Raw genomic sequence first — 24,773 nt, 5'->3', positions numbered from 1 at the left:
AGAGGTCACTTTGCTGCGGCAATCCTTCCTAGGCCCACCCACCCACTCTGACTCCGCACCGTCTCTATGACACGGTGCAATCTGCTGCCTCTTAAAAGCGCTTGTCAGCTTCTCAGAAGGACTTAAGAAAGGTGGAATCTGATTTTACTTAGGGAGTTCTGGAATCCAGACCAGGGCTCCCATATTGTCCTCACTGAAGAGGAGAGGCTAGAGGACAGCCTCTGACCTCTAGCCATGTTGACCACTAGCCAGGCCCCAAAGGGAGCAGGCTAGAGGACAGCCCCTAACCCCCAGCCCCGCAGGCAAGCAGCTTGACCTGACCTCTCACACTCCATTACCCTGGCGAGACCAAGAACATGCAGAGGGGAAATTTTATGATGGTTAAACACATAATCCTTAGAGTTCCAGGCACTTGGATTTGAATCCCTGAAATTCGCCCATTAAGCAGCCTTGGGGGATGTGACTGACCTTTGCTGAGCCTCAAATTCTTCATCTGCAAAGCAGGAGGACAGAAACAGCCCCCTCTACCCAGGGCACGCAGGATAAGGATCACGGAAGATCATTAACCCGTCCGCACTGCAGCTGTTCGATGGAATGACTTTATCTGCTGCAGGTGAATTTCAAGTCCTAGGGGATTTTTCAGCCAAAAGGCATGTGGGATCTTAGTTCCCCGAACTAGGGCTTCAACCAGTGCCCCCAGCAGTGGCAGCGTGGAATCCTACCCAACCACTGGACCACCAGGGAAGTCCCTGCACGTCCTGGTTAAAGGAAGGTGATGGGGCTGAGTGGCAGAAACTTGGTGGAGTGACCCCCAGACTAGTTAAAGTCTTCCTGTCCCTCTCCCCAAAAAAGACCAAGGGGTGCTTCACCTGTGTATTTCAACCAGGTATTTTATTGTTCTGGCAACTGCAAAATATACAAATTTCCGACAGGCTTTCCGTTTGAAAGCTGGCACAGCTTCATCTCAGGTAATTAACTCGGACAAATTTACAGAGAACACAGAGAAGTCAGAAGTCACACGTAAAAGGCCCCCAAGCCCACCAACCAACAAAACCCAATCTATACAGCTTTCCATCTTCAGGATCCCTTATACATATTAAATAAATAAATAGCACATCTGCTATCAAAATAATAAAAAAATAAATTTCAAGTATTAGAAACGAAAACGTCATTGGCGTGGTTCAAACAGTCTTTCTTCCCTACCCCCAAATGAAGAGCTTTTCTCAGGACAGAAGAAGGGGAGGGGCAAGCCCAGCCCAAAATGAATAAGCGAAGTTAAAAATATTGGTCCCAGAAGCTCCTGGGGGAGGGGAGTGAGGGCCAGCAGTCAGCGAGGCAGAAGCCCTGCGACCGCGGCTCAGACACAGCCTCGGCCCGCTCCTCCCTCCCTGGAAGTCCGGTCTCTGACCCCCGGACCCCCAGCTTCTGCTCTCTGCCTGTCCCCCACCTTCCCCCAACACTGAGGTTCTCTCTCCACATCAAGGCCCCTGCAAACCAAGGTCCCGGTCAGGCCAGGCCTCCTGTGTAAATGCACTGATTTTGGGCAGTCAGAGGCCAGGGCAAGCATTCAGATCAGCCGTCAAGAGTCGAAATTCAGGGTCCGCTCCAAACACCAGAGGAGGAGCCAGAAGGTGGATGTAAGAGCTGTTCGCAGGAGGACAGCAGGCCCCTCCGTCTAAACACGCACACAGACACACACGACAACAAGGCAGCAGGAAAGAGGGAGAGTAACACACGCCCTGCACAGGCACGTACAGACAGACAGACATCCTCTTGGGAAGATGGCCAGTGATGGGAAGGGAGGGTTTGAACAGCTTGATGTGAAACCCACACACCTGATTGTAGGGCCTCTGAATCCTGTCCCTGCTCCCCACTGAGTCCCAATCAGAGAAACATGCATTTTTCTTCTACAAGCTCCTCTCAAACAAAAAATACTAACAAAAACAGTTCCTCTCCCCACTCCAGGCTCCAGCTGTCTAAATGGCCCCCCACCCCCATGACTACTTCACAAGCTAAGAGGGGGAAGGAGCGGGGAAGGCAGGAAGAGAAGGTGACCTTTGGCACCGGCTTCTTGAGATTCTGAAAAGGGTCACTGGACAAGATCTACCTCAGTTCACACCGCTTCTCCTGGGCCTCGACCCCCTTGAGTGCCCGGAGGCCCCAGGAGAAGACCAGCAGGCAGAAACTACAGGTGTTCAGAACCACGTGTCCACAGCCTGCTCTGACCGCCCCCTACTAGAAATGCCGCAGGCGCCGTGAAGGCAGACGAGGACATTCTTTCCTCCGGACCCGCCCAGGGCAGCGGGCTCCGCGCTGAGGACACAGCAGGTCTCCTCACGCACACAGGGCGCTGCTCCACATCCTGCGGCCAGCCTCCTGGAGGACGCGGCCACGAGTGAGGCCTGGCTTGGGCCGCTGTCCCCACCCAGGAAGCACAGGAGGGGACGAATGTCCCGAAAGAGGGGGCCAGGTCGTTGTTTTGCATGCTGTCGCCCAGAGTCAGTCTTGCAACAATCCCAATGCTCCCTGCCCGGCCATTTAGGGGTGGGGGTATCCCCTCACCTCCCCAGAGGCACGCCCGGCTCCCACAACGTTCCAGAGCTCCAGCCCCAAGCATCGGGGTTTGGCACAAACCCCGAGCATCTTCAGTTGCCAAAGGTGAGATGTTTCAGGTCACAGTCTCTGCCGTTAACAAAGTGCGTGAGCCAGCAGGCCCGGGAGCCGAGGGAAGAGCTTGCGCTAGGAGGCGAGGCCCCCGGGGCTGTTTCCTCCTGCCAGACTGTCCCACGCCCTCCTCAGAGGCAGGACAGACTGGGAAGGGTAGGCGACATGCAGAGGGGCTGCTGCCTGGCTGACCAGCGGGTCCAGCGTGGGGCTCCTCTCTTCAGCTGCAGGACCGGCTCTCCTGGGTGAACCCCACCCAGCTCAAGCCATGAGCTTCCCTGCAGGAGGCAACGTCCAGGCCAGATGCACAAAGAGCCTCTTGGAAGTTTTCATTCCCTTGATCCTTAGCGGCTGAGAGCCTGGCTCCCCCTTAAGGTTAGGAGTCGAGGACCAGCATCACCACCAGCGGGGCAGGTACAGAACGAGATGAACAAGCCCACAGGGAGGTACCTGGTCCTGCCTCCTCTGTGCACGGTCCTTCCCGAGCCACTTGGGGCCCACGGGGAGAGCGGCCTGAAGGCTGGGGGAGCAGGGGCAGGCAGGGGCCCAGTCCCCCTGGAGCAGCAGCCCCTCCTCCATGCTGCCCTCCACCCTGCTCCGCTCTGCGAGACGTCCTCGGACGGCTGGCGGTGGGCAGACGGAAGGGCGGGATCCGGGTGTGGGGAGGGGGCGGTCAGTGCGTCCTGGAGGCGTCCACGCTGCCCGGGGAGCCTTTCATGTTCTGCTCTCAGGAGAGAAGAGGGGGAAGCCGGTTACCATTCCTGTTGACTAGGCTTCGCAAGCAAAGATGAAGTTTGCAACTGAGATGCGGGCCCCCTCTCCCCAAAAGAGAACACGGCCCGGAGGAGCAGCATCACCAAATACAGTGCGGCCCAGGAACGTGGTGGTGGACGAGCCTGGGGTCCCACGGGGAAAGGGGCCAGGAAGGGCCCTGACATGCGCCCGGAGGAGGCGGGGAGGGCGCGGGTGGGGACAGCGGGCAGCTCCTGGGGTCTGAGCTGCTCCCAGGAGCACCGGGTGCCAGCACCCAGGGCCCCTCCAGCTCCTGCCTCTTTAGAGCCCAAGGCTGTGCTTGTCCCACCCGGGGCACTCATGCTGGCCTCGCTACCAGGCAGGGGCAGTGGGGGATGGTTAAACCTGGAGAAGCACTAGGACCCTCCTCTCAGCCTGGCCTAAGCAGAGCTGTGGGCTCCTAACCTACCCTCCTTAACCTGCCCCGGAGAAAAGGGAAACAATTTCTAAAAGTCTTCTCCTCCCAGACTGTCTTAGCGAGGCGGCAGGGAAAGTGGAACCCAGGAGGACAGAAACACAAGCATCACCACAGCCCACTCCTCTCCCGCCAGAACCAAGAATCTCTGAAAGAGAGGCCCATCGCAGGGCTGGCGGCACAGAAGCTGGGGCCCCACTGAGCCTGCTTTCAGCCGGACTCAGGGCCCAGGCCACCGACCCGCTGCCCACGAGTGCATCAGACCACCCCAGTGAGCTGGGCGTCTCCAGCAAGGCCCCCGAAGCTCATAACCAGGGAGGCCTCGGTCAACCTGTGGGGTCAGGGATGGAGGTCCAGCTCCCACCCACCCTGGGACATCAGACGCCCGAGGCTGTGGCACCCACGAATGATGGTGATGCGATGAGGACACTGGAGACCATAGGCCACGTCATGCGCTCAGGGTGCCCAGGGCTCTGGACACACCAAGACATGGGCGCTGCCCTTTAAATAACACACATGCTCCGGGGCCTGGGTGAATGAGTTACAGACTTCACGATGGCCAGTGTCCACGCAGACCATGACGCCCCGAGGGCTGAGATGCCATGATGCAGAGAGACGTGGAAGGAACGGAGGCTGGCATGCAGGTAGCGTTTACCTTGCCAAGGTTAGTAAGGAGAGAACTTTGAGAAAATATGACAGACAGTTCGTCTTTCAAGCATAGAAGGGGGAAGGAAGAAACATGTTGGGAAAGAAAAACAAAACATCTTTAGTAGGATTGTCTTCTGAGGGCGCATTTGACATTTAAACGTCGAGGAGGCGTGGCAACCCACTCCGCGGTTCTCGCCTGGGCAATCCCATGGACGGGGAGCCCGGCAGGCTACAGTCCACGGGGTTACAGGACAGTCGGACATGACTGGGTGACTAAACAACAACACGGACTTGTCAGTTTCTGTTATGTGAGTACTATAAGAAGCTAAATAATTAAACACATTATTTAGGACTAAAAATAAAAAAGCCAAGGATGCCCTGTGAAGGCCAGACGGCCTGCCGGCCCCTGGGGAGCGGGCTGCAGGGTAGGCGCTGTGTCCCACCTATCACGAGCCTGCTTTACCAGGACACCAGCATCCTGGGGCCACCACCCTAAGACCCCAAGGGCACCCTGTCCCCAGTCCCTGAGGACTCCTGCTGCCCACGAGAAGGAACCCTCAGCCTGGCCAGGCCGCCAAAGCACAGGGCACGGAGCCTCCCTCAGGAACAGCTCTTGTCCACCAGGCACTGGCCCCGAGCCAGGTATTTTCCTAAGTGCTACACCCACATTCTCGTCATCAAGACACCTGAACGCTGGCACACCTGCATGGATGCAGAGAACACATTTTCACTGAACTGGAGGGATTCTGACCAAAGGCACCACCAGCCTTAGAAAGAGACACGTTCAACCTCAAAGGGTGGCTGAATGGCCCTCTCCCAGCAGGAGGATGTCCTTCCTGGCAACACTAGGCTGTGGATCAAAAGGAAGAGGACACGCACAGATGCAAAACTGTAAGGTTCCAAACTTCTAAGGCTGGTTTTCACAGTAGCACATTCGCCCCTGGGGCACTCTATGTGTCGCAGGGGTCACAGACACAGGACTGTTACTCTTACAGGCTGACTCTGACGGGCAAGCCCACCATTAAATAAACATGTCTCAGCCACAGGAAGCGGCTGCAAAGCAGAGGCTGCAAGAGCCAGAAAGGAACCCAAACTGCTCTGGGCCTCGCCCCACAGGCTGCAAACGCCAGGTGCCCGGGATGGGGAGGTGAACAGGACCCAGGCAGCTCTGGAAGCCAGCAGAGAGAAAGTAGCCAGCCTTTGGGACTGGAGAGCCATTCAACCACTGGTTCTGTTGAGGGCTGGTGGGGTGACTGTGGGCGAGGCCTCACCCTCATCTGGGAAGCGGGGCCAAGAACTGCCCTGCGACCTCCGGGGGTTATATTAAGAACTAAAGACTCGGGATGTGTAAAAGCTGAAAAGTGATGATGTGTATTTCTGGGCAGGTGATATCACTCAGTCCAAACACAACGCCCAGCGGCTCCTATTTTCCAAGAGTAAGCCACGTTTCTGCGTGGATTAGCCTAGCCAGTGAAGGGGAAGATGGGGCAGGTGTGACGCAAGGAGTTAGGGCAATGTTTCAGGATGTCTCTTGTTAAAATTTTGTGATATAACAGCCGCAGTTCATTCCTGTGGCTGGGGACCACCAGAGCAGAGGAAGCACTGAATTTATCCAGTGGAATTAAAACCAGCGCTGAATTAACCAGAAACTACAGAGAGACAGCCGCACCCCATCCTGGACGTGACCGTAAAGGCCGAGAGTGTTCTGATCCAGGACAACACGATGCAGAGCAGTGGTGTCCAGGCAGACCACTCCAGAGCGGGGGTCCCGGAGCCCTGGAAGGTGGGGGATCTCTGCAGGACAGGAGGGGTGCTCGGGTCTTCCACTGTTCACCGTGCAGGTTAGGCTCTGCGCAAACTTTGCGCAAACTTTCCTCTCAAAACGGTAGGGCTCTTGGGGGAGGCCCAGAACATAAAAGACAACATCAACAGGCAAAGACCCAGCTTCCTGCCAATGTCTGACGCCAAGAGGGAAAAAGCAGACCGATGTCCAGCCACTGAGAACCGCAAATACTAACAGTCACCCCGCCCCGAGAGGGAGCGAGGAGAAGGCGGCGGTGGCCAGGATGGCCGAAGGACGCACGGAACACCCACTCCCTGCGTCCTGTCCTGAAAATTCACGGACCCTTTCTCCTTCCTCCTTCAGATTTTACAAAAACTGCCGTGACCCTCACCGCTTCAACAGGCAGGAGGGCCAAGCTGACAAGCAAGGAGAAAAGAGATGCAAAGAACAAAAGAATTCAGAGAAAAATACTTACAAACAGGCTTTCCCTAGCAAAGGCTGCAGAGAGAAAAGGTGGGAGAGAGTCAGTGCGGGGAAGGGAGAGGGCCTGGGTCACTGGGGACCAGGCATTCTCTGTGAGATGCAGCCCTGGGCACCCCCAGCCTGGCCAGCGGCTTCCATGTCTGCAACCCCGCAGGACGGGCCCACCCCCCAACCCCCATCACCCGGGGCAGCACGGCCTTGACCGTCACCCAACCCCCGCCCGCGACTGTGACTGTGGCCCCTCAGCTTCCATCTGTGACCCCACCATTTACACCAACACACGATGTCACTGACATGCCACTTTAGCTCTAAGTTTTCACAAAATCACTGCTGAGGGTAGGCCCAAAAGGACCACTAATTAGATGTCTTCCAGCCAGTCTGTCTCCCTCATTTTAAAAAAACAGGGAGACTGAAGGCCAGGGAGGTGACAGAACGTGACCTAAAACCCCAGAGCTGGCACTAGGGTGGGACACGACCACAGACACACTCAGCACGAGTCTCCCCATGTTCAACCCGTGGCAGAAGCTGCTGCTCCCCCATCCCATGGATGAGAAAACTGAGGCCTGAAGCGGGCCAATGGCCTGCCCAGGGTGGCACGGCACCGTCACCCCTGCCCCCACCCCGGGCACACACACAGCACGTTTCCAGACAGCACAAGGTTTAAAGGAGTTTCCAGGAAACTCAGGAAGAGCCTGCGGGCCTTCAAATTCAGCTTGAACTTGAACCCATGATTTCTATGTCAGAGGGTGGCGGTTAGGGGAGACCCCTAGGTGGGACCCAAATCTGTCCCTGGGGACTTCTACATCTCACACCCCGGCCAGGATTCTCGAGTGTTGTTGAGGAAGATAGTGGTTTGCTGGAAACAAATTTTACGGCCCAACAGCCAGCATCTTTCAGCCTAGCATCACAAAGAATGAAATAATCTAAGAATTAATCTAGTTGGTTTTCTCCTTAGGGGTTTTTTCACTGTTATAGGAGAAAGTGTCTATTCCAGGTCCTTTGGCCCAGGTTCCAGTCTGTCCACACCAGCTCCAGACACATTCCCAAGGCCCCATATGACAAAGCTTTTCTCTAATAGAACAACGGTCAGGAAGGAAGTCAGGAAAGATACTCATCGTGGGGATAGAAGAGATGTCCCCAGGCCACACAGAAGCCAAAAGCCCTCAGCCAAATGGGGGCTGAGCTGGTCCTGAACTGAGGGTTGCCTTCAACTTTTAGAAGAAACTGTCCACGAATATGAATGGATCATGGACACTGGGCCATCTCTTTGCTTGGCCTGGTTCTGCCCAGGGAAGGCCACCTCCCTGGAAAGGGCGTGCCTGTGCAAAGCCAAGGTCTCAAGAATGGATCTGGGGGTTCCACACTCAAAGGGACGGTCCATGTCCTCTCCTCCCAGTCCCCAACCCCACGCAGGCCTAAGTCTGTGGCCCCTGCCGCCCTGCTGAGCACGCTCTCCCCACCCTGCACGCGACTCGACTCAGGAAGAAGAGGGGTCAACGCACTTGTCCGGGCAGCTGCGTGGGCACCTCCGGGGGCAGGCAGGTGGGCAGGGCAGCGGAGGTAGAGGCCACATGCTCCTCAAAGCTGTTGATGCGAGGCTTTTTGGTGGGCTCGGGGCTGGCTAGTGGGGTGACACTATTGCGTCTCATGAGCGGGTTAGGTCCCTTCTTTGCATCCTAAGCGAGACAAAGACAAAAGAAAGAAGGCGACAGTTACGAGGAGGGGGAGGTAAATAAGCCAAAAAAACCCCCAAAATCCGAAACCAAACCAAACACATTTCTCTGCTTCTGGATTTCTCTAAGACCACGAGACTGACCACGGAGAATGGCCCTGGGCTGCAGGGCCGCCGGCTCGACCTGCATCTCCCACTCAGCAAGAACAAGGGATGATCTCTCATCCTGAGCCCCCGCCCCGATCATTTCCAGACAACCACTCGACAGACACGACGTTCGCAAAGCAGGCAAGGAAGGAAGAGAGAGCGGGACAGTGATGCAGTGGCAGCATGTGAGAGGCGGGGGGAAGACCTGGCTGCAAGCCTCCAGGGACGCAGAGGGTGGGGTCCTGGGCTCAAGGCGTGGGCGGCGGGAGGTGTCGGTGCCGGTCCCCCTCCTGCTGACCTCAAGCTGCCATCTTCCCAGTTTCTGCTCCCAGGGAGCATACCCAGCCTCAGACAGGAAACGCAGCCTCCACCCCAGCCAGGGGACCACAGACACAGGAAACACTAGCTTTCTTCCGACCATGGGACAACTCGATTGGAGTGGGGACCTCCAAGGCCTCCATCAAGCCCCTGCCCTGCTCTGCCCGTCAAAGCTTTCAGGGGCCATCAGAGCCCAGTTCCAGTCTGCCCCCATCTCCCCGCTGCGGGAGGGTCCGGTGGGGAGGCTGCTGCCCTTGGAGGGAAAGCCAATGCCCATCCCACCACCCCAACTCGGGAGGCGCCGTCAGAGCCAAGGCATGCGGTCCACCTTCGTCTCGGTCCACCAGCCGGGCGACTGGAGGCTGGGATTTGAACGCCAAGATCTTCTGGCCACGCTCCATGAGAGCAGGGACAGGAACATGGGGATGTCACGCTCAGTGTCAAAGAAAGGGTTGGGTGGATGCTGGCAGAGCACTGAGTCTGGCCGCTGGGATAAAGTAAATTCAAACTTTCTTTCACAAGGTTCCTACGCCTGGGCAGAACTCTGTGCTGTTCCTGGGGGAATCCCAGCCAGGCTGACCACCAAATTCCAGACCGCCCCCAGGTGGTGGCGCATGCAGTCAGGCACTGGGCTTGTCCAGAGAATCATTCATTCCATCTGCCACATCGCTAACTCCCAGTTAAAGCTGTGCTTCCCTTGTCTTCATTCTTTATCATCTTTGTGAGAATTAGAGACGTGAGTGCACGTGGATGACACTGAAATTTGTGGGTCCCACTGCCACCCAGGACTCTGGAACCTGTGATCATTTGGCTTCCCCAGAGGAAAAAGCGACGGTAACCAGACCATGGTTACGTTTAAAAGAAGCTTCCTCCTCCACACTCATTTCTTGGGTCAAGAGGAAATGGGGGAAGAAGCACAGAAAGAAAGGAAAAGGAGGACGATGCCAAGAAGCCACCAGACAGGCAGGCAGGAGCACACGGAGCCGAGAAAGCAGGGAGGGGGTCGGGGAGGGCAGCCCTGAGGACCACAGGTCCAAGCAGAGGCAGGCAGATGCCACCGACCGACACAGCTTTTGCCAGCCCTGCCGCTGCGGGGTGTCCGAGGGGCTGGCACCCACGGGTCCCTCCCGGACAGATGACACAGCAGGGGCGAGGAAGGGGCGGCAAGCTCACACTCACCTCTGACCTCTCCCGGTGTGTGCTCACGGACTCCACGTTCAGGTAGATGGATTCTACTCGGCAACCTGGGTAAAGCCGGGGACAGGTCAGCTTCGGTTAAAGGGGGACCTGAGCTCACACCCCGGCCCGGCCCACCCAGGGGGGACCAGTCTCGGTGGGGCTGGGTCCCCACACTTACCATAAGCGATGGGAGTCAGCTTCAAGACAGCGTGAAGCGGGCACTTCAGGTAGGGCATCTCCTCTGAAAATGACAGAAGGGCCCATGGTGAGACAGGAGACTGGAGGGTGGCCATGCCCAGGCCCCTCACCAGAGCCTGTGCCGCAGATGCCTGGCTAGACAGGTGCATGGCCCCTGCCCCCGCCCCCGGCCCTGCTGCCGGCGGCAGGTGGCGCTGCTAAGACACCCAGAAGAACATGATCAGCGCTAAACCAAAGCCTCACGCAATGAGCTGGAGTAAGAGCGTCATTCCCCAAACACTTTAGGAGTCGGGATCCCGCTGGCCCATAGGCAGACACACGAGTGTTTAGAGGTTGATGGGCTGGGAGCCCCTTAGAGGTGGGTTGCCCCCTGCCCAAAGACGCACTGCCCCTGAGATGTGGAGAGACAGGGAGGCTGGGTTTCTTGAGGTCATTAAGCCCACCCAGCTTCAAACTGCTCTGATATCCTCTGGGGGCTGCACGGAAACACCTGGAGGGGGCTACCCCAGGGGCCCTGCCTCCTCGTGGAGGGGCTGGGACCAGCTTCCAACCCCGCCCTCCCCCAGGAGAGGGCGCGCTGCGGGCCAGGCACCTGCGCTCTTGTCAAGGAAGTAGGCCAGGAGGCAGCGCAGGACGGCCTGGTGGCAGATGACCAGCACGTTTTCCTGCCGCTCTAGTTCCATGATGACCGGCTCTAAGCGCTGCACCAGGTCCTGGTAGGACTGCAGGGCGGAGGGAGAAGGGGACACTGAGCTGGAGCAGAAGCCGGGCAGCCCTGGCCACACCCCGCCCATTGTTATAAACCAGAGACCACGCTGGGCACCCCGGGCCACGCCCTCCGGTCGTTATAAACCAAAGACCACGCCGGGCACCCCCGGCCACACCCCGCCCATTGTTATAAACCAGGAACCACGCCGGGCACCCCCGGCCACGTCCTCCCGTCGTTATAAACCAGAGACCACGCCGTCCGTCCTGCATCAGCCCACCACCCGCGTGCTGGTCCTGCATCCACCCCGGCCCCGGGGGACCCACACCACTGCCCTCTCCCTGCTCCTTCCTGACCCCTACCCTCCCCCGGGAAATGGAGCCCTGACACACAGCACAGCACGAAGGAGCCTGAGCACACTACACAGAGTGACGTCTGAGCGTGTGATTCCATTGACGTGAAACGTCCAGAACAGACAACTCGAGAGACAGAACACAGACTCAAAGAAGCCACGGGCCGGGGGACGGGAACTGGGACTGACTGCTGACAGGCTGGGGGTCTCTTTTGGGGCAATGGGGAAATGTTCTAGAATTAGTGATGATAGCTGCACAATACTGTGAATATACAAAAAAACCCACTGACGTGTACTTTGGCTAAAACAGTGACTTTTATATGATAGGAACTTTATCTCAGTAGGAGAAAATTGAAAAAGAAGGGGTGAACCTGTGACTTTCAAGACCACCACAACCCCTGGTCCCTCTCTCACTAAGGAAGTCCCAGGGAATGAGACCAGGGACAGTGCCCTGAGCTCCCGGGAACTGACGTGTGACAAACGCTGAGCAGAAGGACCACAGGCAGGAAGGACCCCTGCGGGGTGTCACCAGGACAAGCCTTCCGCAGACCTGAGAGCTCCGCCTGCACGGGACCCTCCGTGCAGAGCTCCAGGCAGCTGCTGGCTCAGCCCGAGGGCCTGCAGGGCCCAGGGGTCCCTCTGCCAGCATCCGTGGAGCCGGCACAAGGGACTTGCTGAACGCCTGTCATGATGCCCACAGTCAGCGGGGTCCTGCATCCAGTGCATCAGCAGCCAGGGCTGTTTCCCTTTCCTGAACTGTCATTTCCGTCACTGAAGAAACACCTCTGTCCCAGCTGCTGGGAAACACAGCAGTGCTTTCGTTGGAGCTGTGTGAGTGGGGAGGACTCTGTTCACCCGCGGATGGGCACGGGGCAGCGCAGCAAGGCGAACGCACAGGCCCTTCCTCCGCGGAGCCGCTCAGCCCCTCTGCGTCCCTGGCCTCGCCGGGTACCGCAGCCGCGGCAGGACCAGCGCTAGCTCCTCAGCCGCAGCCCCGCCGCCCGCCCTCCAGCGGCCCAGCGCGCACGCACCTCCCCGGTAGGGTAGCGGTAGTAGTACTTGTCCTGCTCACGCAGCGCGTACTCCTCGGGGTAGGTGTCCTTGATCTCCTCGTAGGTCATCTCCTCACACACGCCCTGCAGGCACAGGCGGAGGTCGCTCGAGGGCGCAGCCCGTAGCCGCTGAGCTGGCCGCCAGCGTGGGAGGCTCGGGGGTCCCCCACAGCGCCTCGGGCAGAGGCCCCGGCCGGCACTCACCGCGTCGATCTCGTTGAGGGCCTTCCACTGCTCGTAAGGCAGCTGCAGGGCCTCGGCCGTCTGGATGGTGCTCTTCAGCTGGCTGGTCCACACCTTGAGGTCCTTCAGGTTCTGCTCCTCCACGAACTTGCTCAGGGCGTTGGCGAACTGGGGGGATGGGGTGAGAGGTGCGCACTTGGTCACAGGCTCCACCCGTCTGGGAGAGGAGGACCGAGCCCCTCTGGGAGGGCAAGGCTGTCCTCACTGCTGGGGAAGCGGGCCCTGCGCAGCCCTGCACACACACCCTCCCCTGAGGCGTGCACACGTGTGAGTCAGTGTCTGGTCGGCATACGCAGACACACACAGGGATTCGCACACGTACACAGAAGGGCACTGATACATACATGAGGACACACACATAAACAGAGGAACACACAGACACACACAGGGACACAGACACACAGAGGAACACACAGACACAGCAACATGCACCTGTACACACAGGGACACAGAGATACACACAGAAGAACACAGACACATACCCAGAGGAACACACACAGACACAAGGACACATGTACACACAAGGACACAGAGACACACACAGAAGAACACAGACACATACCCAGAGGAACACACACAGACACAAGGACACGTGTACACACAAGGACACAGAGACACACACAGAAGAACACAGACACATACCCAGAGGAACACACACAGACACACAAGGGCACAGATATGTACACAGGACACATACGCACAGGGACGCTTTCCACCCAGCCCCTGCTCCCCCTACCTTCCTGCCCCGGCTGGACAAGCCCGAGTCGCCCCCGATCTTGCCCTGGAGGTTGTGCTCGCTCTCGCCATGCCGGCACAGGTAGATGGTGCGGGGCTGCACGTGGATGTTCATCAGGTAGTACACGATGCGGCTCTGAATGTGATCCTGCACACGGTTCACCAGGAAGCGCCGGCCCACATCGATCACCTTAATCAGCGACAAGTCCCTGCAGGGGGGGCCGGCCTGTCAGACACGGCTGGCGCAGCCCAGCCCCACCAGGGAGACTCGGCTTCCACCACACCACAGCGTCACTCCAGGGAGGCACAGACCGAGCCTTTCTGCTCCGAGAGTCAGGGGGGTCTGAGTCTGCAATTCCCACAGCAGAGTGGGGCTAGAGGGCCTCCCAGAGGATAGGAGAGAGAAAAGCAAGAGGATTGAAAGGAAAATAAGGGGAAAGAGCAAAGGACGGAGAGAGACGGGAGAGACAGGGCTCAGAAACTCACTTTGCACACAGCAGCAGCACACGGGGCCTACGATAGTTATACCGAATATATCACCAAGGATTTTTTTTTTTTTTTGAGACATTTAAAAAGAGTGTATAAAAGTATCCATGAGCAAATGCTTCATGGGAATATTATTCATCAGGAATAATATTCACAGCCCTGAAGCAGGTGGTTCAGTCACTGCTCAGGAATTACCTGTCACATTTATCAGGGTCGAGGGGCTGGTAACTGGCCTCATAGCAGTTAATTCTCTTCATGAAGTCGTCCATAGCTTCTGCGGAGTTGCAATCTTTGTAATCCGGGCTAGAGATTTTCACTTCCTGTAACACCACAAAGAGGCAGCTGATGAATCACGCTGGAGGGCTTTCTGCTTAGAATGAGCAGGATTTGGGGCTTGCAAATTGGGAAAGGCATGGATGGGCTCAGAATGATGATGACCTGACCCACTGTTCTAAGAGGAAAACAAAAAGAGATATGGCTGAGCGTTGAGTCGCAGCCTGATGATTCCATTGGGAGGGCACCCATGGTAAGGCAAGGACAGGAAACCCAGAGGATTCTTTTTAAGTTTTTTTTTTCTTTTTATGTAGACCATTTTAAAAGTCTTTACTGAATTTGTGACCATATTGCTTCTGTTTTATGTTTTGGTTTTCTGTCCGGGATTTCAGATCTTAGGTCCCCAACCAGGGAACAAACCCACATTCCCTGCATCGGAAGGCGAAGTCTTACCCACTGGACTGCCATGGAAGTCCTACCCCAGGTGGATTCTAATAAATCCCTCTGAATGGGCCCCGATTCAGGATCATTCCAGTAGCCAGGTCACCACTAGACAACCTGGTCTTCAGTCTCCCTGAGTCCCACATAAGCACCTACCCAGAGGAGGCTGCCTGTCAGCAAAGGTGCCCCAGGGGGTGCTGGCAATGCCCCGCCACTGTGGGTACCCTCCAGGTGGAATCATCGGGTTCCTCCTGCACTGCTCACGGGCGGGGTGGTACCCTCTTGTCACTGGTCCCCAGTGGATGCTTCTCTACCTGGTCCCGACCAAGGCTCGCTTTCATGGGACAGAGACAGAGGAGAAATGCCCCTCGGGCCTGCCGTCCTCTAAAACTGAACAAGCCTGAGAAACCTGGCCGATTTCGGGGAAGCTCAGAATCTGTTCACACGTGCTCTCTTCTTCCTCAACAATGACCACAGCCATGAAAGACAGGCGGGCACACCGCAAAAATCCAACTTCGGCGGGGAGTTCGTGTTTCACTGGGGCAGTGTTTTAGTCCAGGAAGAGGAAAAAGTTCTGGAAGTGGACAGTGGGGATGGTTTCCCAACAGGGTGAATGTACCGAGTGTCACGGAACTGAACACTTAAAAACAGTCAAAGTGGTAACCATTTTTATTAGGTTGGCCAAAAAATTCATTCAGGTGTTTCCATATGATGTTACAGGAAAATCTGAAAACCGTTTTTGGCCAACCCAGCTATGCATGGAGAAGGAAATGGCAACCCACTCCAGTATTCTTGCCTGGAGAATCCCATGGACAGAGGAGCCTGGTAGGAGACAGTCCATGGGGTCACAAGAGTTGGACATGCGACTTAAGAGACTAAACCACCACCACCAAAGTTATGTATATTTTAACATAATTAAAAAAAAAAAAAAAAAAACTCGGTTCACAGATCTCTTCCTCCAACACAGCCTCTTGCATAAAAAGCATGAGAGAAAAGTCTAAAAACTGCTAAGCAGCTCGGAGGCGTCATCAGAGAGAGATTTCTGAACACGGAGGGTTGGGGAACAGGGATCCAGGGATTCACAGAGGACAAGATGGTGCATGAGCTTCTGGCCAAGTGAGTGTCAAGTGCTCACCAGGGAAACCGTCGATCCTGCAGCTGCGCTCTGCTTCCCTACCCGGTGGAAATGTAGAACCAAACCAAAGAAATACAGCAAAAGCCTTTGTTTAGCCCAAGGCTACTTGTATTTCCTCATACTTTGAGCCTCCTCCTTTGGGGCCACTGAAACCAATCTGGACTGATTTTCCTACCATTTCAATAGCCCTTCCTGAAATATGAACTCATTGCTGAGAAATGCATGCAAATATTCCCACTGCCTTGGAGCAAAGGCCCACCACCAAAAACTAACAAACTCTCAGCATTCCTTTGAAGGACACACACTACATGGCCAAAGTCTGGCACTCCCTGTAGAAGGGTCCGACCAGCTTTTTGCTACAGGTAACATCTTACTCGGATGTATTTAAGCTGGAGAGAAAGTGACCTACAATAAGAGAAAGGGACTTCCAGTGAAGTCTTCACGATAACCTTTTCTGTTTACAGTTTATTGTTATCAAGTACAATTTAAGAAGACATCAAATTAAGCTGCCAAGTACCCTCAATTTACCCAGGTAACCCTCCCCTTGACACAGCAAGAGAAGCAGGAAGACAGTTTTACCACTCCCATTTTTCCCAAATTTGGGAATTCTGCCCTCTGTCTGCAGGGTCCTATAGGTTGTTGTCAACACATGACCATGCTTACCTACTGGGAAAACGTACCAGCAAGAGACCAGCCTCCTGTCTCCATTTCCATCCTCCACCCTAAGCAGCCCCCTCACCCGTCAGCGGCCAAGGCTACTGCCACCAAAACAGTTTCCCACCAAAACTGAGGTCCTCGACTTCTCTCTTACGTCCAACAGAGAAAGCTTTCTGCCAACCACCTGAAGGGCCTTGCTAAGATCAATTCTGGGTCGCAGAATGTGTTTCTAAGTTAAGTCCTGCTCTGCACTTCTGATCCGCCTGATTCCCCGCAAGGCAAAATCAAACCGCCAGCTGGCAGAGCCAGCTCATTCTCAAAGTTCTACGGCTTCTCCTGGCTGACCCAGTCACCCGGTTCTCAGACTGCCATGCTCTGGGGGTCTTACCATGATGTTGGAGGCAACGACTGTAGGGTCATCACACACAGACTCAATGAAAAACACCTGGAAGGAAACAAGACAGAAACGTTAGGAAACAACAAAGGCTATTGGGATCGCTGTGATGTCACCGCCGAACTGGAGCAGGAAGGACCCCACACATAAATGCCCAAATACACAAGAAAGAAACAGCCATCAGTCTCTGCCCTCCCACCAATAGAGGATGCTCCCCTCCTCAGTCTCAGGAACCCCTTAGGGCCCCCACCAGGAAAGCCCAATTTGTAGGCAACAACACCTGGGCCGTGGCAGGGGAAGCCCAAGTGTGGAGCTCAGGTGCTCCAGACAAGGAACCAGTCAATCCCTGCGGGACCCCCTTGCTCCTGAGCGCACCGGGCCAAGACGAGAAATCAGGCTCACCTTGAAATCGTTTTCTTTGGCAAAATGGAGGATCATGTGTCTCCTCTCTCTAGTAGTATTGGTGGCATCGAAAACCTGGCCAGAGAAGAGAACCCGGTTGGCATTGAACAGTGTTTACTGCACCAGCAGAGGTCAGGTCTGCCACTTTCTGGGGCTCCAGGAGAAACTGCATCCTCCCAGGCCCCCCACGGCCTCTGTCCTGCGCTCAGGGACCAAAGGGGAGGCCGGGGTGGGAACAGTCCTTAAAGCAACACGCAGGGGAGGGCCACGGAGGGATACTGGCTTCGGGGGCCGCACCTCCCAGGTCCGATGGGCCGTGCCCCTCAGTCTGCCCCACCCACCAGCTTCCTCTTGGGTCCTGGGGCTACCCGCACCCCCTGCTTCCCTCATAGCTCAGGCCAGATGCCTGTCCCCGCCGGCGGCGTCCCCCCATGGCTCTGTCCACACGCCCCACCCTCCAGGGCACTGTCACGTGGCAGGAGGGGAGACGAGACTTATTCCCCAGACTTACTGCGATCTGGCCCCCCTCCTTCGTCAGGTAACTTTTGACATCTCTCAAGGCAGCCAGGGCACACTGCCTGCAACATGGAAAGAGACAGGTATATCAGAGTGGGTCCATCCTAGGGGACACCCAGGCACTACCACCCCCCCACAATGAGCAGGGTGACCTGCGACTCTGCCGCTAAAGTGTACAAGGTGGCTGAGACCACCAGGCCAGAGGCTCCCAGTCAGAGTCCCGCACATACGGCTGCAGCCCTTGGGGAGTGCTTGAGTGCGGCTGGCATGCCGAAAACTGCCCCTGGGAGCTTCCAAAAGACGGCTGCCCAAGTCCTGCCCACGGAAGCCCACTGTACCCATCCAGGTGGGGCTGGCACTGGGGCAGTGCCCCGCTCCCAGGTGACTCTCAGGTCACACTTGGGAGCCCTGGTCATTTTAGGCTAAAAAGGAAATCCTTTTCTGGGGTTAACAGACAATTTTGCAGGGAACGATTTAGCTCGTGCCGAGTGAGATGATCTCGCTGGTTTGCATCATACCAGCGGGCGCAGGCTGCCTGGAAGCGGAGGACAGCGGTGAGGCTCAGAGGCCGAGAGGCTCACGTGCTGCACATGGAGGAGCTGGCTGCCCCCCTCCCTCCCAGTCTAAGGCCACATAGCAGACAGAACACCCTGCACCCACAGCCGGGGCCTCACTTGCGGACTTTCATGGCCTCCTCGTTGTCAGGGCGGAAGAAGTTGTAGGAGCTGTACTGCTTCACGGCCTCCCGGCGGTACTCGCCCACGTTGAACACTGCGTGAAAAAGAACAGACCCTTCACTGACCATGCTGACCGCCAGAAAGATCTCCCAGGATCCCTCTTTCCAAAGAAGGAAACCAAGCTGGCGCACGACTTGAATAAGATCCCAGGAAAGCCAGAAACCAGGCAGTGGGGGCTGTACATCCTGCACCTGCATCGCTTGATCCGGAAGGCAGCCAGGGTTCCCCAAGACCCAGCACTGCTCACAGTGCCCCTGATTCTCTGGGGTCGCCTCCCACAGCCCAACCTGGAAGCTAGCCTTTCAGGGCCGGGGCTGGAGGCTGAGCCTGAAAGCAGGTGGTGGCCACGTGTCTAGTAAAAACTGGGGCCATGATTCCCACCAACACGGTTGAGAGGGAGTGCGGACTCACATACATGGCTGGATCCACAGCAGCCACTTTGTATACCAGCAGCCCACGCCCAGGATGGGCACCGGGTGCTGATCGGGCAGTTTGTGTATGAAGCACTGTGCTGGGCACAGGTTGGAGTGGGGGTGGGGGTTGGGGCAGCAAATGTGAAAAATTAGTCCTCGTGCTAAAGACATTCCCCGTGTCAGTGGGAAGACCAGATAAAAAAATATAATCAATAGCTCAGAAAGAGTACTTTAAGACAGCCAGTGGAGGAATGTCACAAACAAGGACTCGGGGAAGATCCGCACAGACTGGGGTGGTCAGAGAAGGCTTCCCGGAGGGGATGAGGGCTGAGCTGGGGAGGACACAGGGCAGGGAGAACCAGAGAGCAGCCAGTGAGCAGAGACTCCCATGCATACAGCAGGGCGTACATACAGGGTGGTGGGTGACACAGTGGAAAGGAAGGGGTGACCCCCCCCACTACAGGGAAAGCCCCTTAGAGTGGTCCCGCAAAGAGAGTTTCAGCAGCTGGAGAGGGAAAGGCCATTCTTTTCTGGGGGGATTGGGGTCGTGGCAAGTAGAGTGTATCCCCAGTGTGACAGCTCCGGCTTGGGCTGCAGCCTCACCTTTCGTGGGGACACCAATCCAGTTGAGGTAGCGGGTTAGCTTCTTGGAGATGTAGGTCTTCCCACGGGCAGGGAGCCCCACCATGACAATCACTGTCGGGGAGTTGGTGAGCTTCGGCCCACAGGCTGGGGAGAAACAACAGAAGGGCCATGAATAAAGCAGCCAGCGCTGCCCACAATGGGCTTTAAAGAATCCCATGGAAACACAGCTTTCATTCCCACTTGGAAGCCCCTGCACTTTACAATCCAGCAGGACTGGGCCCCCGACAGCCAGAGCCCTTGGTCACACGGCTCCCTCTTGCTCTGAGGTCCTCATGGCAGGGACCCCAAATTCCCAGCCTGACACCAAAGGGCCCCAAACCTAGCCAGAAAATGATGACTAACCCCAGAGGGGAAAGTAGCCCTGGGGTGTAAGGAAGGGACTTTCCTGCACCAATAAGGGTGAGGTCATCAGTAGGAGAGGCTGTCTCAGATGCAAGGTAACAGGTAAATAGAGGTGGCAGGTAAGAGCCCCGGGAGGTGGGGCTCCAGCAGCCAAATTACAGATAAATTTCTGCACCTCCACGCACGTGGTCTGCATGGCCTTCCTAAAAAAGATTATTTTTAAAAGGCAATTTTCACAGTAAGAGTTTATGAAATGGGAGTCGGTCAGGGACCAAGAAGCTGACCCCACAAATTCCACTGCCCGTGCCTGCTCCTCCTTGTCCAAGTTCTGGCTGCCGCCAAGTCACAAGGGCCCCAAGCAGGGCTCCCAGAAACCCAGAGGGTCTTGCCTGTGCAGCCTCTCCTGGCTTCTCACCCATATTCCTTGGAATCTCAACAAAACTCCAGGGAGAGACGTTTTCACTAGGTTTGTAGAAAGCAGCCCAAAGAACCCTGCTTTGGACATTCCAGATGCAGTGTTTCCTGAGAGTCTCTGGCATCAGGTGAGAAGTGCTCATGAGCCCAGGACCGCCCATGTGGGGCAGAAACCGGCCTCCTGCCCGCTCCCCACCCAGCAGCGTGTGAGGCGCTCACTGACCACCACGCAGCCCCGCTCCCCGGGCTCCAGCTACAGTGCAGACCAAGCGACTCAGACTGCACTATGGAATCTAGGTTCTTTCCTTCTAAACAGGCGAGTGTCAGATGGGAGGGTTGGGGGCCACCAGGCCGCCGACAGCACAAGCTTGTGTATACCCCTCCTCTCAATCTGGACACCCCAGCACAGCCCCATGATGCTGGGCCTGGTGGCCAAGTACCAGCCACGATGCTTAGGTTCTGCCTCTGGGACCTGCAGCCTAGGGACACGGGGCAGCAAGCGCCACACATGGACACTGTTTCTCCTTTCATGTTTCTAGACTGTCAGGGACAATCTGCAGGAGAGCCAGGAAGAGGAGGAAAGGCTGTTAGGAGGCCAAGGGACACTCAGGAGCCACAGACACCCTTGGCTGGGATTCCCCAGCACCCAGGGGCTGGGAACAAACAGGCTCCTAGAAAACAGGTGTCTCGTCCTGTGTGACCACGGGACTGGGGCAAAGATGCACCAGGGGACTTTCTGGAGTCCCTGAGGGGCAAGCGGAGAAAGCTGATAGCCTCCTCAGAGACCAGTGAGAATAGAAGACACACCTATCAGCATGTGACAGCTACAGATGACACACAAGAAAGTGAAAGTGTCCTTGCTTGCACCCGGAAACACCCGCTCTGCTGATCCTTCCCCCAACCCATTGGTTTTCCCCTGGTCTTATCTGATATCCCCACCGTGTCTCTGCTCCCAGGAGCATCAACACACACACACACTCATACACACACACACACACACACTCTTGGCTGTGCACATGCATGCAATACTTTTGTTGGACTCATGCCAAGGAAGCAGAGGCAGATGCTGACTGATTTATCAAATAGGGGATTACTTCTATATCCACTAATCGTATGTGCAAATCTCCTCTGGCAATAGATACTTTGGGAGGAAAAAACAAAACCCATAAAGACATGGCAGCATAAATACCTTAAACCCAAAATTCAAGCTGAATCTCAAAACCAAATAAACCATCCCTTGCTTGTCTGGAGAAGCAGAAGTCATTCCTTGAGTCCTTTGGCTTCTTGCACGAGATTCAAAGAGCCGCCAAAGGTGTCTGCTGCTGCCCATCCGCCCAGGTGCTCAGGGGTCCCCGAAATGACAAAACCTTACCCTCCCTCCTCTTTGTTAAACTCACAGCACATCTCAAGTGCTTTCCTGGTCCCATAATCTCCTGCCTCTGTCTCAATTCCACTCTGAACCTCTTTTTCTCTACTGACCTTTTTAACACTCCCACCTCTCGTACCTTCCTCCCTGGAGCCCTGCCTTTTCATCTTCCTCTCCAATAGCTCAGGAATAGGGAAGATAAGTGTATAGCTTAACGCTAGGTTTTCCCCAAAGTACTTGCATGTAAGGGGATATACCGAGGTTAGAGGTAAAGAAGCAACAGTCTGAAGTCCCTGGAAAGGGGCTGCATTGGCAGATTCCAATTCCAGTCCTGCACCCTGACTGAGCAGCTAACCTCTCTGATTCACATTTTCCACTGCCTCAAGCAGGCAGGACTGCTGTCCTAGCTTACCATACTGATGCCATACTGCAGGCTCAGAAAATAAAAAAACCAATGGAAGACACTTTGCCATTGCTCCTGTAGGCTTCCCTGGTGGCTCAGCACTAAAGAATCTGCCTGCAATGCAGGAGCAACAGGAGACACAGGTTCAATCCCTGGGTCAGGAAGATCCCCTGGAGAAGGGCATGGCAACCCACTCCAATATTCTTGCCTGGAGAATCCAATGGACAGAGGAGCCTGGTGGGCTACAGTCCATGGGGTCGCAAAGAGTTAGACATGACTGAAGTGACTTAGCACGCACATACTGCACCTCCTGTAAACTTCCTGCCACCCATAGGCACCCCGAAATGTTAACCTCAAAAGATGCCACGTCACTCATGCTCTTCTCTTCTAAGTAGGTAGTCAGGCTTCAACACCAAGTTTCAGGGGAACTCATGGAAGACAGACGGGTGAGCTGCAGATGTAGACCAGGCCAGTGCCCAGCGGGCCTCATGCAAATTCCACAGCAGAGTGTCTATGGTAACCATGGCAACCTGCTCCCCCATCGCTGCCAGGCAAGGGCAAACGACATCACCTGAAAAGGGCTCTCTGGGTAACAGGACCACACACTCTGCCCTGGGAGAATGGAAGGTAGCCCCAGAAAGCCACGGCAGACACCTGACTGTGGTCTATTGGACACAAACTTTCTCCTGGGATCATTTCAGCCCAGAGAGTCTGCCTGGTCCCGTGTTAGGAATCGACAGGGAAGTGAGCTTGCCCCAGGGGGATGGCAGGGGTGGGGGCGGTGAGGTGGGCCGAGGCTCTGCAGGGTGGGGAGACCCCAGCTCAGCAAAACCTCTTTCCTAAACTCTTCTGGACTGTGCAGTGGATGTTGCACTCATTCATTGCTTTGCACGCACATTTTAATTCAATGCCTAATTCTCGTCCAGAGAATGGCCCTCCCACCCCAACAGGCTCTCTGCCCAGCAAGGGAGGGAGGGGCATTTCAGGGAATCAGTTGACAACGCAGGAGCACGGTGGCTGAGAGGGCCCGGAGCCAGGAGAGTTCAAAGCCAGCACTGCCTCAGGTCCCGGACGAGTTACCAAGACTTTCGGAGTCTTGGTTTTCCCTGTCTGTGAAATGCACGGATGTTTCACAAAGGTTCCCGGAGGGTGAAGCAGAAGGTAACGTGTAGGATACTTGCTATGGTAGCCTCCATCAGCCTTTGGGGCTTTCTTCCATTAAGGCCAGACACGAGGGAACCAGGACCCACAAGTGAAGGAGGTCCCCTGCATAAGCGGTGAGGGACAGACCTGGGGTTCACCTTGGTCCTTCTCACCTGAAACCCCTGAAGTGCTCCTTCCTCAAAAAGTGGTTCTCAACCAGCGACTGAACCTAAAAAGCTTTTAAAACCAGGATGCACAGGCTGCACCTGTAGCAATTCTAACTTGGAGAGGGGGTACCAGCGTGCATTTTTTCCAAAGTCCCCCCACTTGATTTAAATGTGAAGCCAGGGCTGAGAATCACGACTGCAGATTACAGTGGCTGCCCACATGATAAGGTCTGTAAGGTTTCCCCGATCTTCCGTCTTTGAGCCGGAAAACCATCAATGGGGCTAAAGCCTCTGTGAGATGAAACCTCTCAGCAGACAGTACATAACCTGCTTCACAGATGAGGAAAGCGGGTTCTGAGTAGAGAAATGATACATGAGTTGGGACCTGCACACATAACTCTTTCCGTGATGAGAAAAAGGATCACTAGTTCTTGCCAGTCGAGAGTCTACTTCCTTGTCCATTCAGCTGATTCACCAAGTCGGTAAGTCTCCCTGAATTACAGTCTGCATTTGAAGGAAGCGGCAGGATTTGTAAGAAGCATTTACCACCATGAAGTTGTAGCAACCAGGCCCTGAAATGATGGGCTTCAGAGGTGGAAGTGCCACCAAATGAATCAATTTGGGGCTTCCTGTGGCTGTTTAACCATTCCTTACAGATCCACAGTCGTGTTTTCTGTGTCCTCTGTTAGTTAACACATCTCAGACGGGTCTGCTGTGACCCCCACTAGGACAGCACTTAGAAAGACTGGAACAGGTTCAGGAGGGAGAAAAATCCACCCAGTTCCCAATGCCATTAAAGAAGGGGGGAGGGGCAGGGAATGGGAAAGATGCCAGGAAGAGATACCCTCTCTCCACGATGGGAGGAGACAAATGTGACCATATAAACCCAGAAAGACACTGTTACTTAAAATAACGGCATGCAAGCAATAAATACCCAGGGTGCAGATAATCTTCTAAGAAAAAAATGTAACCCCACAGCCACACACAGGGATTGCAGGAGTGGGCGGAGACAAGGGACTTAATCCATCAGCTTTAGCAAACCACCCCACCACCAGCCCCCCACCCATCAAGCTGCAAATTGTTCCGATAGGGATTTTCAGGCAAATATCTCATCTGCGTGTGAGACGTGCAGGCTGATAGGAACTAATGGATGGATCTCTGAAGCCCTGAAGAAAAGCGTGGCCACACACTTGTGTCTGTCAGAATCACTCAACAAGCGGATGCCAGCCCGCTCAGAGTCCCCCCTCCCACCCCGCCCTGCTGTGGCCAGACCTCCCAGTCCTCACCCCACCGTGAACCCCAGAGGACATGAACCCCAGAGGACGACTAAATGTGAGTGTGCATTTCTGTGTGCACACATACACCTACAGGTGTCGAGAGAACCAATGTATATTTGTGTGCCCCAGTGTATCAAGTGTTCTTTTATCAGCATCTTTTATTCAAAAGTCAAAA

At 55.5% G+C, this 24,773-nt stretch overlaps 1 protein-coding gene across 9 annotated transcripts in view; it reads right to left on the bottom strand.

Annotated features, from left to right (window-relative positions):
- Nucleotides 1-872: 872 nt before the first annotated feature.
- Nucleotides 873-24,773, bottom strand: part of PFKFB3 (6-phosphofructo-2-kinase/fructose-2,6-biphosphatase 3) — a 77,337-nt gene continuing 53,436 nt past the window's right edge. For 2 of the 9 annotated variants that reach the window (XM_027560151.1, XM_027560157.1), the window contains exons 2-16: nt 19,445-19,570; nt 18,366-18,462; nt 17,687-17,753; nt 17,176-17,250; nt 16,768-16,824; nt 14,069-14,193; nt 13,389-13,596; nt 12,389-12,760; nt 10,892-11,021; nt 10,280-10,342; nt 10,102-10,166; nt 8,288-8,461; nt 6,778-6,800; nt 4,527-4,579; nt 3,300-3,385 (exon numbers count right to left, since the gene is read on the bottom strand). In XM_027560151.1, the coding sequence (XP_027415952.1) occupies nt 4,537-4,579; nt 6,778-6,800; nt 8,288-8,461; nt 10,102-10,166; nt 10,280-10,342; nt 10,892-11,021; nt 12,389-12,760; nt 13,389-13,596; nt 14,069-14,193; nt 16,768-16,824; nt 17,176-17,250; nt 17,687-17,753; nt 18,366-18,462; nt 19,445-19,570 (1,625 nt within the window). In that variant the 3' untranslated portion in view covers nt 3,300-3,385; nt 4,527-4,536. Of the gene's footprint in view, nt 3,386-4,526; nt 4,580-6,777; nt 6,801-8,287; nt 8,462-10,101; nt 10,167-10,279; nt 10,343-10,891; nt 11,022-12,388; nt 12,761-13,388; nt 13,597-14,068; nt 14,194-16,767; nt 16,825-17,175; nt 17,251-17,686; nt 17,754-18,365; nt 18,463-19,444; nt 19,571-24,773 lie in introns of all 9 variants that reach the window. The other 7 variants (XM_027560156.1, XM_027560153.1, XM_027560152.1 and 4 more) reach the window with 6 other exon arrangements.

The sequence above is a fragment of the Bos indicus x Bos taurus genome, chromosome 13 (genome assembly GCF_003369695.1).
Source record: "Bos indicus x Bos taurus breed Angus x Brahman F1 hybrid chromosome 13, Bos_hybrid_MaternalHap_v2.0, whole genome shotgun sequence".
NCBI classification, from domain to species: domain Eukaryota; kingdom Metazoa; phylum Chordata; class Mammalia; order Artiodactyla; family Bovidae; genus Bos; species Bos indicus x Bos taurus.
This window is presented reverse-complemented; position numbering and strand designations above follow the sequence as displayed.